Source organism: Sapajus apella, unplaced genomic scaffold, assembly GCF_009761245.1.
Source record: "Sapajus apella isolate SASKATOON/1434 unplaced genomic scaffold, GSC_monkey_1.0 scaffold30, whole genome shotgun sequence".
In the NCBI taxonomy this organism is placed as follows: domain Eukaryota; kingdom Metazoa; phylum Chordata; class Mammalia; order Primates; family Cebidae; genus Sapajus; species Sapajus apella.
Window position 1 is genome coordinate 21,471,416 of NW_022436970.1, and position 15,783 is coordinate 21,487,198.

General features: G+C 45.5%; 1 protein-coding gene across 5 annotated transcripts in view; it reads right to left on the reverse strand.

Moving 5' to 3' along the window:
• Window positions 1–508: 508 nt before the first annotated feature.
• Window positions 509–15,783, reverse strand: part of ZNF516 (zinc finger protein 516) — a 128,438-nt gene continuing 113,163 nt past the window's right edge. For 3 of the 5 annotated variants that reach the window (XM_032293767.1, XM_032293768.1, XM_032293765.1), the window contains exons 4-6: window positions 13,960–14,064; window positions 13,018–13,085; window positions 509–4,907 (exon numbers count right to left, since the gene is read on the reverse strand). In XM_032293767.1, coding sequence (XP_032149658.1) covers window positions 4,848–4,907; window positions 13,018–13,085; window positions 13,960–14,064 — 233 coding nt within the window. In that variant the 3' untranslated portion in view covers window positions 509–4,847. The remainder of the gene's footprint in view (window positions 4,908–13,017; window positions 13,086–13,959; window positions 14,065–15,783) is intronic. The other 2 variants (XM_032293766.1, XM_032293769.1) reach the window with 2 other exon arrangements.

A 15,783-nucleotide genomic window follows, 5' to 3' on the forward strand; every position in this document is an offset into this window, starting at 1 on the left:
TATTGCATCTGATGGTCCTGTCTCTTTTTGCTGTCTCATAAGTAAACCTAGCAAACCACATGGCCAGCCCCTCTGTGCCCCCACATTTTTGACACAATGATTTCCTCCAGGTGTGGCTGAGTCAGATTCCTTCTGCGTCCATCCCTGTACGTCTGTACGGGTGACAGTGCAAGGGTAAGAACAGAGAGTATGTTCAGTGGGGAAATAAGACGTGTGCTGTGAAAAGAATGAGAAAAACACAGCATCTTCCATTAAAAAAGCGGATGTATGTCCTGGAGTCCACGAAAGATTCGAAAAAAACAAAAACGAAAACAGTTGGGCCATCTGGGCATCTGAGCATCTCTTCAGGTGAACAATCCTGTGCATCACCCTAAAACTCTTCTTTAAATAAAGGGCATTAACACTTTGGTTTATGTTCAGCCAACAAAACTAAATCATCACAGATCAAAGCAGGCTATTGGACGACTTAAGCCACCCTCTGAAATTGGGGAAAAATGTCTTACACATCTCAGAACTCCAAGATGTTTTTATTTATTTCAAATTCCAATAGAATGAATATGTTTTCTCTAAATACTTTTATCACACAACTAAAACATCAAATTACTTTTTCAGAAATAGAGTTAAATACATCAATCTAGTTACAAATTCTAATATAAAGAGTACAAAATATAATGTTATAAATTGTATTTTAAAAAAGGAAATACAAATTTCTATGGTCTTTTGCATTTTACTGCCTCAAAGTAGAATTAACAAAGTTGATGAAGAATGAACATTTTCCAAGGCGGGTGGCCCGGGGTCACTCCCCGCAGTCCTGTTACCAGGTTCCAGAGCGTTCTCCCACCAACCACGGCAAACAAAGATGTCCTCCTCACTTAAGTCCTGGCCTGTGGTTTTTCCATCTTTTTTTGCTTAGTGAATAAAACATTCTGAAATTAGAACTCACCAAAGTTAAAAGCAGTAAAACAACATATGCTAATTAAGACATTTTGAAGTGGAAAGTAAAGCTATCCGAATGCCGGCTGTCCTTCCTTCCTTCCCTTCCTTCCTCCTTTCCTTCCTTCCTTCCTTCCTTCCTTCCTTCCTTCCTTTTCTACAGCCTGGAAACCTCTCAGAACTTGCTGGGGGTGGCAGAGGACGGTTTTGTCTAGTTTGAAGGAAGGAATGTTGTAGACAGTCTCCGGCCACAAAAGCCCAGGAGGTGCCCTCTTCCACACAACAGACTAAGACTGCACCCACGTTCCTTCATCTTGAAGACATCGCTACTCACCCTGTAACCTTCACTCTCTCTCTTCTCTGTCCAAAGAGCAGATGGCGACCAGAGTTGCCAAGGAGAGGCATCATGGAGATGAAGCTTGCCCTTTCTTGCTCAACCCTGCACCCTGAAGGAGTGTGAGATGATGAAAGCACAGGCACCGGAGCCACCACCGTGGGGTTCTCGTGTCCTCGGTGACTTGTGCATGGTGGCCGGATGGGGCAGTGGCCTGTCACGTGGGGCGCTCCTTTCTCTGACCAAGTAACTGTATGCAACTCCCAACTGCTACTTCCTGAAGCACCTGCTTTTCAGGAAACCAGTGTCTTTCTTGGTTTAAAAAATAAATAAGTAAATATTGGGGGAACCTCTTAAAACATTTAATACTTTCCATAGCCTGAAAGGCAAAATTCACTTGGCTTTGAAGCCAAATCTGTATGGTGCTGATGAGGATGAAATCTGTCCATCTAAGATTACAGTAAGACCTTCCGGGAACCAAGCAGAAAGGTGGCCAGGTACAGTGGCCAATTTCCCAGAGAAGATTCTCAATATCTGACTTTTGAGAGAATTTAAATATTCATTCTTCAAATTAAGGAATACAAGTGAATAACCTGAAGGGTTTTTAGAAGCTCATTAGCGTTGTGTTATTTGAATGCAAAAATGAGGAAGAGACGTGAGGGGGAAAGAGGTGAGTGCGGAGGGCAGGCCAGGGCAGAGCCAAGCCCCGGCAGGGGCAGGGCGGGCAGCAGCGAGTGGAAAGCAGGGGAGAGACACCCAGAAGCTGCAGTGTAGACAACCAAACCCTTTATTGTCTAAGTTACATTAGACACAACACTGTAAAAACTCCTGTTAAGAAACAAGGAAACAGCAGATCGGGAGAGGTAGTAGAAAGTCTGTAACAGTCAGAAGACGACGTACAGAAGTGTATCATGCAGACATCACCGTTCGGAAAGAAAGGGAGTCCAACAGTTGCTAAATAAATAAGAAAACACAAATCATATTAAATACTATGACCAAACTGACAGCAACAAATTAACAAACCAATACAATACTGATGATCGGTGGAAGGAAGGGCCCACACATCCAGGCACGCCACAGCTGGCCTCAGAGGGTGGCGTTCTTGGGGGACCCCCAGTCTGTCTGGGTGAAAACTTCACTCCCGCACTCTGTGCCCCCTGCGTGGCCCTGCAAGCCGGCTGTTTTCCGCCCCTCTCCTGTGAGCCAGGCAGGATCCAGCCGGCAGTCGGCGGGGCCCCAGCACCAGCCCGCTCCCCACCAAGCTCTCCAGGATGGAGAATCGAAAGCAGGACACGTCCAGCTCTAAAGGCCAACTGCGCTTTACCATGCTGCTTCTGAAACGGTAAAAATGTAGACTACACTTTTGTGTCACTTTGGGTACAGAATTTCTTTTTAATAACTAAAACACAGAGAAACAGGACCGAATCACTAGTCCCTGGCATTCCTAACAGTCATCATCCACTTTGAGCCAAGAAAACAACAGCCAGGAAATGCAGAAATGATCACCGTGGGGAAACAACCGAAATGATTCAACATAAATCAAAGAAGAGGATTCTGATGTCTCAGGTGGACAGAGGAATGTGTCTCCGCAACTTTGCTCAAAATAACTTTACAGAACAGTCAATTACAGTTGCTTCACTGTATCTGCATGACATTCCTAATTACACCAACAGGACACATCATGTTCGTACATATCTGGCATAAGAATATCAGAAAAAAATAAGTAAAAAAAAAATTATATATATATATATATATATATATATATATATATATATATATAAGCTAGCCAGTTACGTTGCATTGTTTGAAAGTGTTGCAAGTAATCTGAACCGTCAAGTAATTTAAACTCAGTAACAAGTAGAATCCAGAACCAAACATTAACTAATAACAATAACAACAATAATAATAATATAATAATAATAATATTCAACAAATCATTAGAACAGGAAACCCACACTTTAGGGTGTGTGTGTGTGTGTGTGTGTGTGTTTAAACAAGACTTTGTATCAGAAGCCCACTGTCTACAAAAACTGCACTAATCCATTACTGTATGAAGTAAACTGTCGCTCTCACCAGTATTAAAGGTTAGGATAATTTCTGTACATGTAAAATTATTGCTTTCTTGAAAAATATATTTAGCATGCTAGTTTTAATCCGTTTCCTGCCTTTACAAAATTTCACAATTAAAAAAAAACCTAGTAAAGCTTTTGCAAAAAATTTCACAGAACATTTTCATTCAAGGCAGCAGTAACTTTTGATAATGCATAAAATCATATGTGCAAAAATCTGAAACTCTCAGAAATACTGCCATCACACATAGTGTCACGGCAATGGGAAAAGAAAATATTTATATCTGTGGAATACAATTTCAACTGCGTACACTGCATGGTTTAAGATCCTTTGCTATTGGGCCTTAACCCCCACCATAAAAACTTGCTTTTGCATTACTGAGGAAGAGGTATATAAAGCCATCCCCCACCCAAGGGACTGGTGATCCCCACCCTTTGTGAACAAAGTTCCTCATCCTGTGGAGGTCACCAGGCCCAGGGAAAAAAGACACCCACTCGCTGGGGTGGCACAGGGAAGGGGGGGAGGCAAAGAGTGGGGACAGAAGGCACCAGGGCTCAGTACCCTAGCGCCCTAGGGCCCCTGAACCTGCTCAGGGATTCTTCTGCCATTACTAAAACAGGTCCAAACCGGGAGGACTCAGTGGCTAAATAATTTGTTAAGACGTATAGTCTTCCTTTATAAGCAGTTTGCAGAATGTAGCCCTGTTACAAAAAGGTCCTGAGAATAAACAAGCCTGCTTTTCTTAGTGTTCACTAGCTCTCTTCCGAAGCAGAATCTACGCATTCCCACAGATGTGTCTCCTTTGCCAGATTCGCTCAGTTCGAAAGGTGGACAGAATGGAACCAGCGCACGGCAGGCGCACACAGCCCCCAGGAGGAATGCGATGGAACCCACGAGTGATGACCGTCTCATCATCACGCCCTTCCAGCAAGCCTGCTTCCCACAGCACCTGAACGTCACCTCCTTCCTCTCTCTTATTTACTCTTTTAAATACCCACTAAGACAAGGAGAGGCAGTAGTATGAATACTCGATCAAGCTCAAATCCACCACGGCTTGTTCTGACATCATCTCCACAGTCCCTCTGAGCGTGGGAGGCCCCTAAGACAGTGCTCAGCCTCGCCACTCTGTCCGACACACACAACAAGTATCTTTTTTTCCAGTGTCTCAAACTTGTCTTGAATAAGATAGATGCCTTGTGCCCCTACTGTGCCTGCCAGTACTACTGTTTATTAGAAGGAAATATGGATCTATGGGCGATGAGCACGTATATGCGTATATAGTATCTACATGTATTTCTAGAGTATAGCATCTTCATTTATTTCTGAACGTTTAACAAGGACAGGCATCTGCCTTTCATTTCCACTCCAGTGCAGCGGCTTGGGATGTGAGGTGTCTGCTCGGGAGTCCTCCGGCTGTTCTTCCTTGGAGGGGCCAGGTCACGGTGGGAGGCTGCGGGGGCATCCTTGAGGGCGGCCGTGACAGGGACCTGGGGTGCGTCGGAACATGCCTTTAGGTTCCCTTTCTGAGAGGCACTGTCTGGACGGCACCTGTGTTAGAATGGTCTCTCCCCTGTGTGAGAAAAAGGAAAGAACAGTAGAAAAGCTCATTTCTGCCTTTTGGTTTCTAAATGCATTTTGCTTACTAATTTCCTAATCAACATCCAGAACACAAACACTGACCTTCGCAGAGCAAGCCAAGTAGGCAAAGACCCCCCTGGCTTAAGCTGTAACTCATTTTATACAAGCAGGAGGTATTCTAAATTTGCCTTGCTGCCTTAAAGAGAGGTGGCTTGAAAAACAAGTCATTTCCAGTGTGATTGGGAAAGGATCGTTAGACGTCTCTGTTTCACATGTAAGAATGGCAAATGACAGTGTCCGAACTGGCTCTGGAGAAAAGGTTACAAGTTGGCAAGATGGGAAGGAGGTCAAAATGTAGAATTTTGTAGTACAAAGCAGATTTACAAGTGAATGATAGTTCCAAAACAAGGCTGAATCTGGGCCATCCACACAAACAGAAAGGCACAGCTCTCACACAGATCTGTCAGAGCAGTGTGTAATTATTATTTCCATAAATAATTGCCACGTGGGAAAAAGAGAAAGGTTATTATAAAGTGAATTGCGAGATAAAACCAAGCATAGCTGTGGGTCCACAGCTTTCAGAGAATGCTTTCGAATGACATGTGAAGCATCCCTGTTTGAACAACAGCGTTTACAATCTGAGGGCAAAATACAGCATGGCCAGATTAATCGTACTTAACTGCATTAACCTTCAGCTCAAATCTTGATGAAGTGAAACTGACCACTGGAAATTAACATGCATACATAAACTAAGGGACTCATGTAAAATTCCAATTGGTTTCCAGCTATGCCTATAGGAACCCCAGAAATAATGGCAGGGTGTGGGGGGGGTCTGTTTGACATAATGAATTAACTGCTTTTCTTAATAGTTCCAGAAAACTACTTACAGCTGGCTCTGCATTCATGACATCTACCAGTTGACATGTAGTGGAAGTCAGAAAGATACGCTACAAAATTTTATGAGGGGTTAGGGGGTGGACGCAGTGGTGGAGACAGCAGTTTATTTGAAATGTAGGAAACAATAACAGAATGAGAGATGTGATAAAACTTCCCTAAGTAGATGGTGAATTTCCTGCAGTAAATGGAGAAAGATTATTTTACATTTTTGTACAGCGACATCAGGCCATGGAGAAATCTCTGAGGTTCTGATGGGAAGTATTCATCATCAACGGGGCTAAGAACTAATTCCAAATACGTCCAGGAAGGAAAATGGTCTTTGTATTTACCGAAAGAGAACTGGGAGTTACGGTTAGCTGTTGGCTGTTTGGCCTTGACCGTCTCTGCAGAGCAAACAGAGAAGTCGGGGACCCTAAGAAGTGTTCAAGGGATGCGTATGAACACAGGTGCTGTGTGTGCCTGGGTTTGACGGGGACTGCACCCCCAGGGCACGTCCACCTGGGTATCTCTTTCTTTGGGCCAGAAGTCACAGACTTGCATTGGGTTAGGCATCAATGGGCCATCCCAGAGGCGACAGGGAGATAGCCCTCTGTCCATAAAGGGTTAACATGTTACACTGCAGGGCTCAGAAGGCTTTAAAAATACTTATTTTGGAAACACTGCAAAGTCCGGATAACCCAAACAACTAGGTGGTTAAACTGTGGTCACAAATCCAAGTGCAGAGATGCCTATTTTCTCTTCGTAACTGAAGGGATGTGTTCCAATACCTCATTTCTTAAGAGAGTTGTTTTAAGTTACTGATTCACCAGAGGCCACCATGTTATTATTCAATAAAGCAGCCCTACAGCATTTTTAAGAAATGAATAAACCATGGAAGAAAGGAGGCACAGAAATACTGAAATGAAGTAGACACACTAATATTCTGAGCACAGGCACATGGGCTTTTCCTCCTGAAAGAGTAGTCAAAAAATGAGAAACCTCCTTTTAGAAGATTTTGCTTTTCTTTTTTGCAGCTGTGAATTGTGGGCTTTTCGGTAATGCTGAAAGAAATACTATCTTTCTTAAAGGTATTTCAGTGTCCTAGGAATGGATACTGACTTTATGAGGTCTACTTTCTTTATCTTAATAAGGCAAAGGAAATGTGTATGTAGTGATGGGAGTGAATCCATGGCCCGCCCACAAAATCCCGCCATGCTCCAAGACAGAGGGCACCTCTCAGCCTTCAGAAGAGGTCAGCCTATAAACAGGGCTTGCAGTCAGCCACGCAGGCAATGCGAGTGCCTGAGGACAGCCATGCAGGGTGTTTTATTGACTAAAAGCTTTTCCTAACAAGCCGTAAGTAAACAGGGGCTAGGTGACTGGAGTAATTCTGGATAAGTCACCAGGTCTATTCATGATTTTTGGTAGTGTGTTTTATTTACACAAAGTGGATAATGTGTTTTAAGATGCTTGTTTGGTTTAATGAATAAGAAAAGATTAAGCAAATGAGCTGAATTTCAAACTTTGATCTGTGATGCTGAGAATCTAAAAGTGATAACTGAAAATAGATTATGCATATATTCAAATGTACCCACCTACGTGCTTTCTCCATCACTTGCATGATAATAGTCACAGCTAAAAATGAGACAAATTAGGTCGCCATTCATTTTTTCGTTTCCTGTTATTTTGATTAATGGAATTATTTATCCAGCTTAACTATTTTAAAATAACATTTAGAATAATAAGAAATAAACTATTAATCATAGTCTTTAAATTTTGGCAAGGAACCCAAACAAATCGAAACACCAGATTTGGTATTTCAGCAGTCATTCTGGTCTTTTAATAAATCCCAAAACCATGAAGCTGGGGAGAATAAATCTTTCTTGGTTTCAAATATCATTTTAATTTCTAATGTTTAACAACAATGCAACAAAAAAAAATTTCTCAGCAACACTAAAGAAACTTCCTAGTTTTTCCTCTAACATCCACAAGACAAAAACACCCAGATTTCAACATACTGTTTTCAAAAAGTGTTCTTTCTAATGATGAATGCTGCTGATTACTAGAAACTAAACATTTATTCAGTCCTGCTAAATAGATGACCAAGCATCTTTAAAAGACAACATGCACAAGCCCTTCCCCTCATTTAGGATTTGATTTGGAGGACTGGCGGTCCTTGGCACTGGAACTTCTTAATCCAAAACACAGTAAAAGCACCAAGGACAAGCGCCGGTGCCACCGCTGGGCTGGAAGAATCACCCACAGGTGTGGGTGCCCTTCTGGGCGGGCTCCTGGGGCCCGGTGCCTGGACCCTCTCACCATCTTCTGGCTCGTCTATGATCGAGGCAAAAGGGTGAGATGCCTAGAGAGGCGTGCTGTGAGCACACGCAGCTTACGGCAGCCCTGCAATTTACCCTGCATCTCTGCCTGCAGGTTTCGGGCACCCTTTCCACCCTCACCACCTACCAAAGGAAGGTGTTCAGAGAGAAATGACTGCTTCACTATCTGGTTTTCATGGCAGGCTCTGGGGTCTTTTTTTTTTAAGACAGACTCTCACTCTGTCACCCAGACTGGAGTGCAGTGGCATGAACTCAGCTCCCTACAACCTCCACCTCCCAGGTTCAAGCAATTCCCTGCCTCAGCCTCCCGAGTTGCTGGGATTACAGGCATGTGCCACCACGCCTGGCTAATTTTTGTACTTTAGTAGAGACGGGGTTTCAGTATCTTGGCCAGGCTGGTCTTGAACTCCTGGCCTCATGATCCACCTGTCTCGGCCTCCCGAAGTGCTGGGACTACAGGCGTGAGCCACCACGCCCGGCTTGGGGTCTTAAAGTACATGTTTGTGACACGGAAGAGGCTTAAATAGTTCATGTGCTGAAAAAGGCTGCTACTAGTGTCAACAGGAAAGGAAACTACTTTATTTCTCCTCAAGCTTCAGGTGTGTGCTAATGAATGAAACCAACTTTAATTGATTTAATTATTCATTTTATTCTCAACTCTGACCTATGGGGAAATTAAATCAACTTCAGCAGATTCACCCTGCCCTCATGCCTGTTGGATTGTTTCACTGAGATAGACGGTATACTGTGATTTATCAGGATTTTCCAGTATAGAATATTCAAATATTAATATGGCAGAGTAAAGGCAGTTGTTCTACAAAAACCAAGAATGTCTGTCTACCAAGCAGACGGCTTCTGAACAGGACGTAGCAAACGAGGTAACCGTGCCTATCTTGACACCACTTTTCTCAAACACAGTTTTCCTGCATCTTCTTTTTAATGAATAATTAACTACAAGTCTCTTAAACCAAAGAGAAGCATGCTGGCAGGTTCCAACAAAGCCACAAGACACCAAGAAAACATGCCATCAAATTGAGTTCATAAGCAAAGTCTACTAACCAGCTTATCAATGACAGGCATCTGTCTACACAGGCGCACGTGTGTAGACATGTTCATGTGTGCTCACCACAGAAATGCTCTCCATGCATGTGACTTTCCTCTAGTTATGAAGGAAAATGGCTTAATTTTGGAATAAATAACAAAAGGTAACACTGAGTGTGTGCTCTGCGGTGTATGTTCTAACTTGATTTCCACAGCAATTATACAACATAAGCACCACTGTCATTATTTTATAGATGAGGAAACTTAGGTCACATTGTATGTCTAAGGGGGAGGATCAAAGTTAAAGCCTCTACTCAATAACCCAATGTATTAGTCACTGATAGTATCTGGGTCTCTCCAAGTGGAACTGGCTGACCTTGAATGAATGTAAATGTTGACAGCTATTATATACATAGTCTCTGCCAGGATCTCTCCTCACCACTTTAAACCCGTGTCTTCACCTGCTTGTTAGACATTCCTACCTGGGTCTCCATGCCACTCTCAAACTAACCTTGAATTCTATCTGGAAACATCAGTTCCTCCTTCCAGCCTTGGGGGAACTGGATGCTCACTGGGACCAGCTGCCTAAAGCCAGACCTGGGGTCAACGTGATTTCCTCCTGGCCCTCACCTCCCACACCCAACCCCTATGTTCCGGTCCCTCAAATCTACCCGCTCTCCAGACCATGCCAGCTCAGGCCACCTTGTCTCTCGCTGGGATCCAGCTAAGCACCTCCAAAGGACTCCTGTTGCTGGGAACCACGAAGCCCATTCTCAGTGGCATGTGACCTGCTCACTCTTCTCAAGCTACAGCTCTGACTGTGTCAGACCTGCCTCAGGCTCTCTATCACTGTGGCCAGAAATTCATGAGTCTCAGCAAGGAGACCCGGTGCTCTTTAGACCCCGGCCCTGATCCTCCGCCCACATGCTCTAGCTCCCCTGCCGGAGCTGACCTCCACCCAGCTCCTGCAATGCAATGTGCTCCTCCACTCGGGGCCTTCCATGGGCTGAGCTCTTCGGGAATGCCCATCCCTCCGCCCTCATGGCCTTCCAAGCACCTCCAGCCTGGATGACACGGCCCTTCCCATGTCACAGCACTGCCCTACTCTGCCCTGTTTCCTCATCTAAGCCACCCGAGGACCTTTTGAACCAGAGAAGCAGGAAAAATGGTGACCTCACCTTCCCAGTATCCTGCACAGCATGGCACACAGTGGATGGTCAATGAACACTGCTCATGAGTGAATAAATGATTATCAAATGTAATTTCTAAATACTGTTTAAAGTAAATAATTTAGCATCTACTATGTATATCTATAAAAGTCCATCAACTTTAGGTGTCACATCAAATAATTTCTGCATGAATACACAGTGTTGCATGATCCAAAAAAACACCGCCAAGATCCCTAGCATCTGAAGCCCACAGGAAAAGAATCTGGTGAAACATGAATGAATGTTAGCAAAGTACTCTCAACACGAAAAAGAACATGGCTGATAAAGTATGAATCACATTCTAGACATACAGAACTACAGAGTGTGTTTCCATAAGTCTATAAGGTACCCTAAATTTAACAAAGCCATTGTGATCTCTGTAAAGAATAAAACTATAGGATAAGAACAAAGAACCCTAAGATTTAAACCTCTGCCTATTACTGACATGTTTTTCAATTATCCTAGCCCACAAGCCTCTATGGGAATGCTTAAAGATACAGTTCCAAAGTATGTTAAGGAAAATGGAATTTCCTTAGAGAACCAGACCATTCAGTGATAAATCACCAAAAGCTACTTTAAATATAATGAAAGACAAGAAGTCCTATCAGAGGCTGTGATCTCAGATACAGAATTCAAGAAGCCAGCCGCCGCAGCCGGAGACCCACACAAATCTAGTTCCACGTTACTGCCACGGCCTGAACCGCCACCGTCCCGTGAATGAAAGGAAAGCTGACTCACTGAGATCTTCACACAACAGTGAACACATATGCTGAGTCTGAGAGCCACGCGAACTCAGACCACAATGTTGAGTGACTGCAAACGTGAAACGAAGGGCTGCTATGAAGTAGAAAATAACATTTTAGTCTAGAGACACGACAACGATATAGATACATCTTTTCTATATCAGAATCACAAATGAGCAACAATTATTCTAAACTCCCAGCATAACCAGTAAGTAACACAGAAATTATTTAAAATACAGTGATTTGCTTTTTGATCTCCTATTTCTCCCTGGGACAAAAGCCTTTTCAAGAGGCTTAGGTGGAATTAATAGGCAGCAAATAAACTGACAGGCATTCCTGAAGAATCTCACCAACTTGTTCATAGATCTGGCTTCCCACCCCCGTCAAACACTCCAACCAAAAGGCCAGGTCCTGGGTGGGTTTAACGAGTCACCTGTGTGAGCAAGAATACATGTGGCTCGGCCCCGCTGTAACATCAACTTGTAATTCTCCATGACGGCCTGACCTTGCTGTTACCACATCCCACAGACACATCACGGTGACTCTTTTGTGGCAAGAGGGTTTTATTTCTTTAAGAAGGACAACGCAACCGCAGTGGAGGTCGTGCATTTGGAAATCTTTCCATTCCGTTTTCAGCAAGATGCTGTATTTATTTCATAAATTGTCATGGCATTGTGTAACTATGGGTTTTATTAAGAAAGGCCGAAGCTAATTATTTAAAAACTGTAATAACTGGCAAGGCTTTCTGTCAACAATACATGAAGCAAAGGCCTTTAACAACACATAGAAATTCTAATCAGGCAATAATTCAAAAAAAAAAAATCCCTAATCAGGTAACATCAATTCTATAGCCAGCCCAGCTCAACCACTAATTAGCAGGGGCCCTTGGTGAAGCCATTTCATGCCTCTTACCTTTTTCCTCTAGAAATAGACTAGAATGATTCTCAAGTTTCCTTTGAGACCTCACTAGATCATACAGAGTCTGATCCCTCGGAGGTCGTAATTGCCCTCATCCTCACGGGCAACCAGGAATCCCACAGACTACTGGATTTGTCAGAGCAGGGGACACAAGCTGAATTCCACCACCCAGACAGGACTTGACTCTCATGGCCAAGAAACCCTTTCCTCAATGACAAAGGGGAGAGTTTGTCTTTGGAGGGAGCCAGATGTTCTTTAGAGAAAGCTCGTGCAACACGGTGTGATGTCCTCCAGGGGAGTAACATGAGACAGCCGTGAGGGCGCACACCCTCAGCCCGAGAGAATGCGAGAGACCCCTGCGGGCTGTGGGAGGGGGCCTCACTACTTTAGAGCGGGACTCAGAACCACGAGCCAACGCCCGAGTCCTGCCGCTCCACATACACTGAGTGGAGTATGCACGCAGGTCACACCTGCAGGGGCAGGTGCATCCCAGGCACAGGCACACGGTTACATTCAGGCACTCTGGCCATGCCAGTCATGTTTGTAACACGGAGAAACAAAGCACAAAGCCGCAAGACACCACACCGGACATGAAACTTTTCTTACAGAGTAACACAGAAAGAATGTTCCTGAAGGAGGCTAACCATCATTTGTTCTCAAGCAAACTCCTACCCAGAAACATCTTGGAAACAGTGAGTCTGTAGTGTTTTCAGTCACCGCCAGTCTGTCCTGATGCCCTCCTCCCCAACACAACCGACACCCGGCACCCTGCAGACCCCGCCGGGAGGACCTCTGTGCAGGGACTGCCCACAGACTGCTCCGAAGGGTCAGATCCCAAATCAAAGCGATAAAGAATTATTTACACATCTAGTGAAGAGAACAAAAAAGAAGGTCATGCTTCAGTGATGAGCATCACAGCCCACCTTTTCCCAGCTACCCCATCAAAACCCAGACATCCAATTCATCAAGAGACCTACTTGTTTGGGGGCGTCTGAGGAGGTGGCGTGAACTTCAGAACCCCGGGGTCCATCAGACTCAAACACCACTGTGGGAACAAGCGGTTTGTTAACAGATGAGCATGTGAGCTTCAGGACGTGCACATTAAATGAGTCCATTACAGATTAAGTACTTCCCCCCCAAAAAAAGACACCAGCGCCTAGCCTGTGGCTGGAAAATACCAATTTACCGTTAACACTTACAGTAACAGACTGCGGTAATGGCTGCCTGGGGCCGCTGCCCTTTTTAATTCCGAGCTCGCTGCTGAAGAAAGCAATCACTGACAACATTAATTATCGGTGTGTGTGTAAGGGGCCCTCGTCTTGCATTACTTACCATTTGGCCTGTGCCATCCTGCATCAGAGCAGCTTCTGTGGGCATCCTTCACACTCCTGATAGAGAGCCCGTCTCCCCATCTGTCTAATGTCCCTGCGCTGCCCTGATGGTTCCCAGCCTTGTCAGGGGCAAGCTCCCTACCTACACAAGGGCCGAGGGATTCTGCAGCCCATCCTGCCTGGTCCCAAGGGGCCCAGGTGTATCCCATAGAGTCCAGTCGGTGCCGGCGAGGACACCAAACCACGCCTCAGCTGTGCTAAAAGGGTGCTTTGATGAAATGTGTGCTGGGGGCAATGCCATTCATTAACATACTCATCTCTGAGGAGTCAGTGACTCTCTAATTAAAATGGAACACTCACAGACAGATTTATCTCAAATTAAACCACATGACACATGGATACCAAAAAAAACCCCTTGCAGGTGTGGAGTGGGGGCGGCCGGTGTATGATCCCAGAGGCAGATGGCAGCGCCCCCACCTGGAAGGGGCTGAAGTCTCATTGTGTCCCTGGCTGCAGATGGTCAAGCGCTGACTGAAGAGACCCCACTTCCTTTGCTGCCCTCGGGGACAGTGGGCAGGAGGGTGATACCTGAGTGTGCCCGCATGTGGGCCCTGAGGTGGCCGGGCTGGTGGAAGGTCTTTCCGCACTCGATGCAGACGAAGTCTCCTGGCCGGGCCTGCGTCCGGAGCGTCCCTGGGGTGGCGAGGAGGTGGTGGTGGTGGCAAGGCGGTGGCAGGGCCGCAGTGGGGTTGGTGTGGAGGTGAGAGCAGGAGAACGAGAGGGAAACGAGAGGAAAACATCATTAGTCTGTCTAATGTGTCATCATGTGAGGCACCCTTCAGGCCCTGGTGACAACTGTCAGCCTTCATCTCGGCTCTGCTGACAGGCCAGGCACTCTCAGGACTGCAAGGATGCATAAATTACAGTGAATTAAAAACCGCTCCCCGGGACGGGAGGCGCCTGCCAGGCTGTGCATCAGGCTGTGCGGCTCCGAGCATCTGCGGGCTGGGCCCAGCCATCATGCGGCCCTGTCAAACGGCACATCCGGCAAATCAGGGTGACACCGCGTGACAGAGATGAGGCTCACTCACGGAAAACAGGAAGTGAGCAGGACAAGAGCCCGCCGTGACCCGGCCACGATCTCAGGAGACCCAAGCAGAGCAAGTGCAGCCTCGGGGTGGCCCGCCTCTGGCCCCATCTCCTGCCTGCCTGGGCGGCTCTGAGGCCGTGGCCCCTAGCACAGGGCAGGGGACACTTGCGAGCACCAGGCAGCAGACCCCCAAGGTGCATGCACCTGCTGGCCATTGGCAAGGTGGGAGGTCCCCAAGCCCCACCTTTTCCCCAAAGACGATGCGATGCCGCCTCACAGCACTCAAAGCACTGGGCTTTGCCCTTCCCTCTGATCCAAAATGCCACACGACTTTTATCAGCAAAGGGAGGCAGAGGTGTTTACTTGTCTGCACACCTTTTCCCTCTGAAGAAAAGGCTTATTTTCCACAGGCTGGTAGCTCCAAAGAAATTTCCCTGGCTGTGAGAGCCACTGTTATGCTCAATAGTAACTCAGTAGGAAAAAAACAAGTAATAACTAGAAAAAGTTATACCTGTTGAAATAATTTTTTCAAAAGCTGTTTTTCACAGCAGTTTTTACGCATCTAAAGGCTGACACTTGAGTGTGAACAGCAAATGAAGGGAATGACAAAAGGTGCTTTAGTCAAATTCGTTGAAAACAAACCTTCAATATTGTTTCTCTTACCCAAATTCAGAGTAGCTCAAAAGGTAAAAACATAAAGTCATGTTTACACTATAGATCGCGTTTATAGAAATAATAAAGAAATGCATGAACTGTGAGGCACGTCTTGTCAAATTTCCTATACAACAGATCATGAACCTGAATCAGAGAATGTAACGCCTTAGCCTTTGACTACTCAACATTCCCACTGCCTCACAACACAGAGGAAGAAGAAGAAACGTTTCAGTCAACGCTCAAGTTAACAGGGGCCAGGCGCAGTGGCTCAGGCCTGTAATCCCAGCACTCTGAGAGGCCAAGGCAGGAGGACCACTTAAGCCCAGGAGTTCAAGACCAGCCTGGGCAACATAGCCAGAGACCTCGTTTCTACTAAAAATGCAAAAGCTATCCACCCACGTGGGTGGTACATGCCTACTCGGGAGGCTGAGGTGGGAGGATCACTTGCACTCAGGAGGTCAAACCTGCAGTGAGCTGAGATCACACCGCTGCACTCCAGTCTAGGTGACAGACTGAGACTCTCTCTTAAAGAAAAGAGGAAAGAGAAAAGAAGAGGAGAAAGAAAAGAAGAGAAGAGCGACAAAGGAAACGAAAGGAAAGGGATAGGGAGGGAAAAAGAGAAGGGGAGAAAGAAGGGAAGGGAAGGGGAAGGGAAGGGAAGGGAAGGG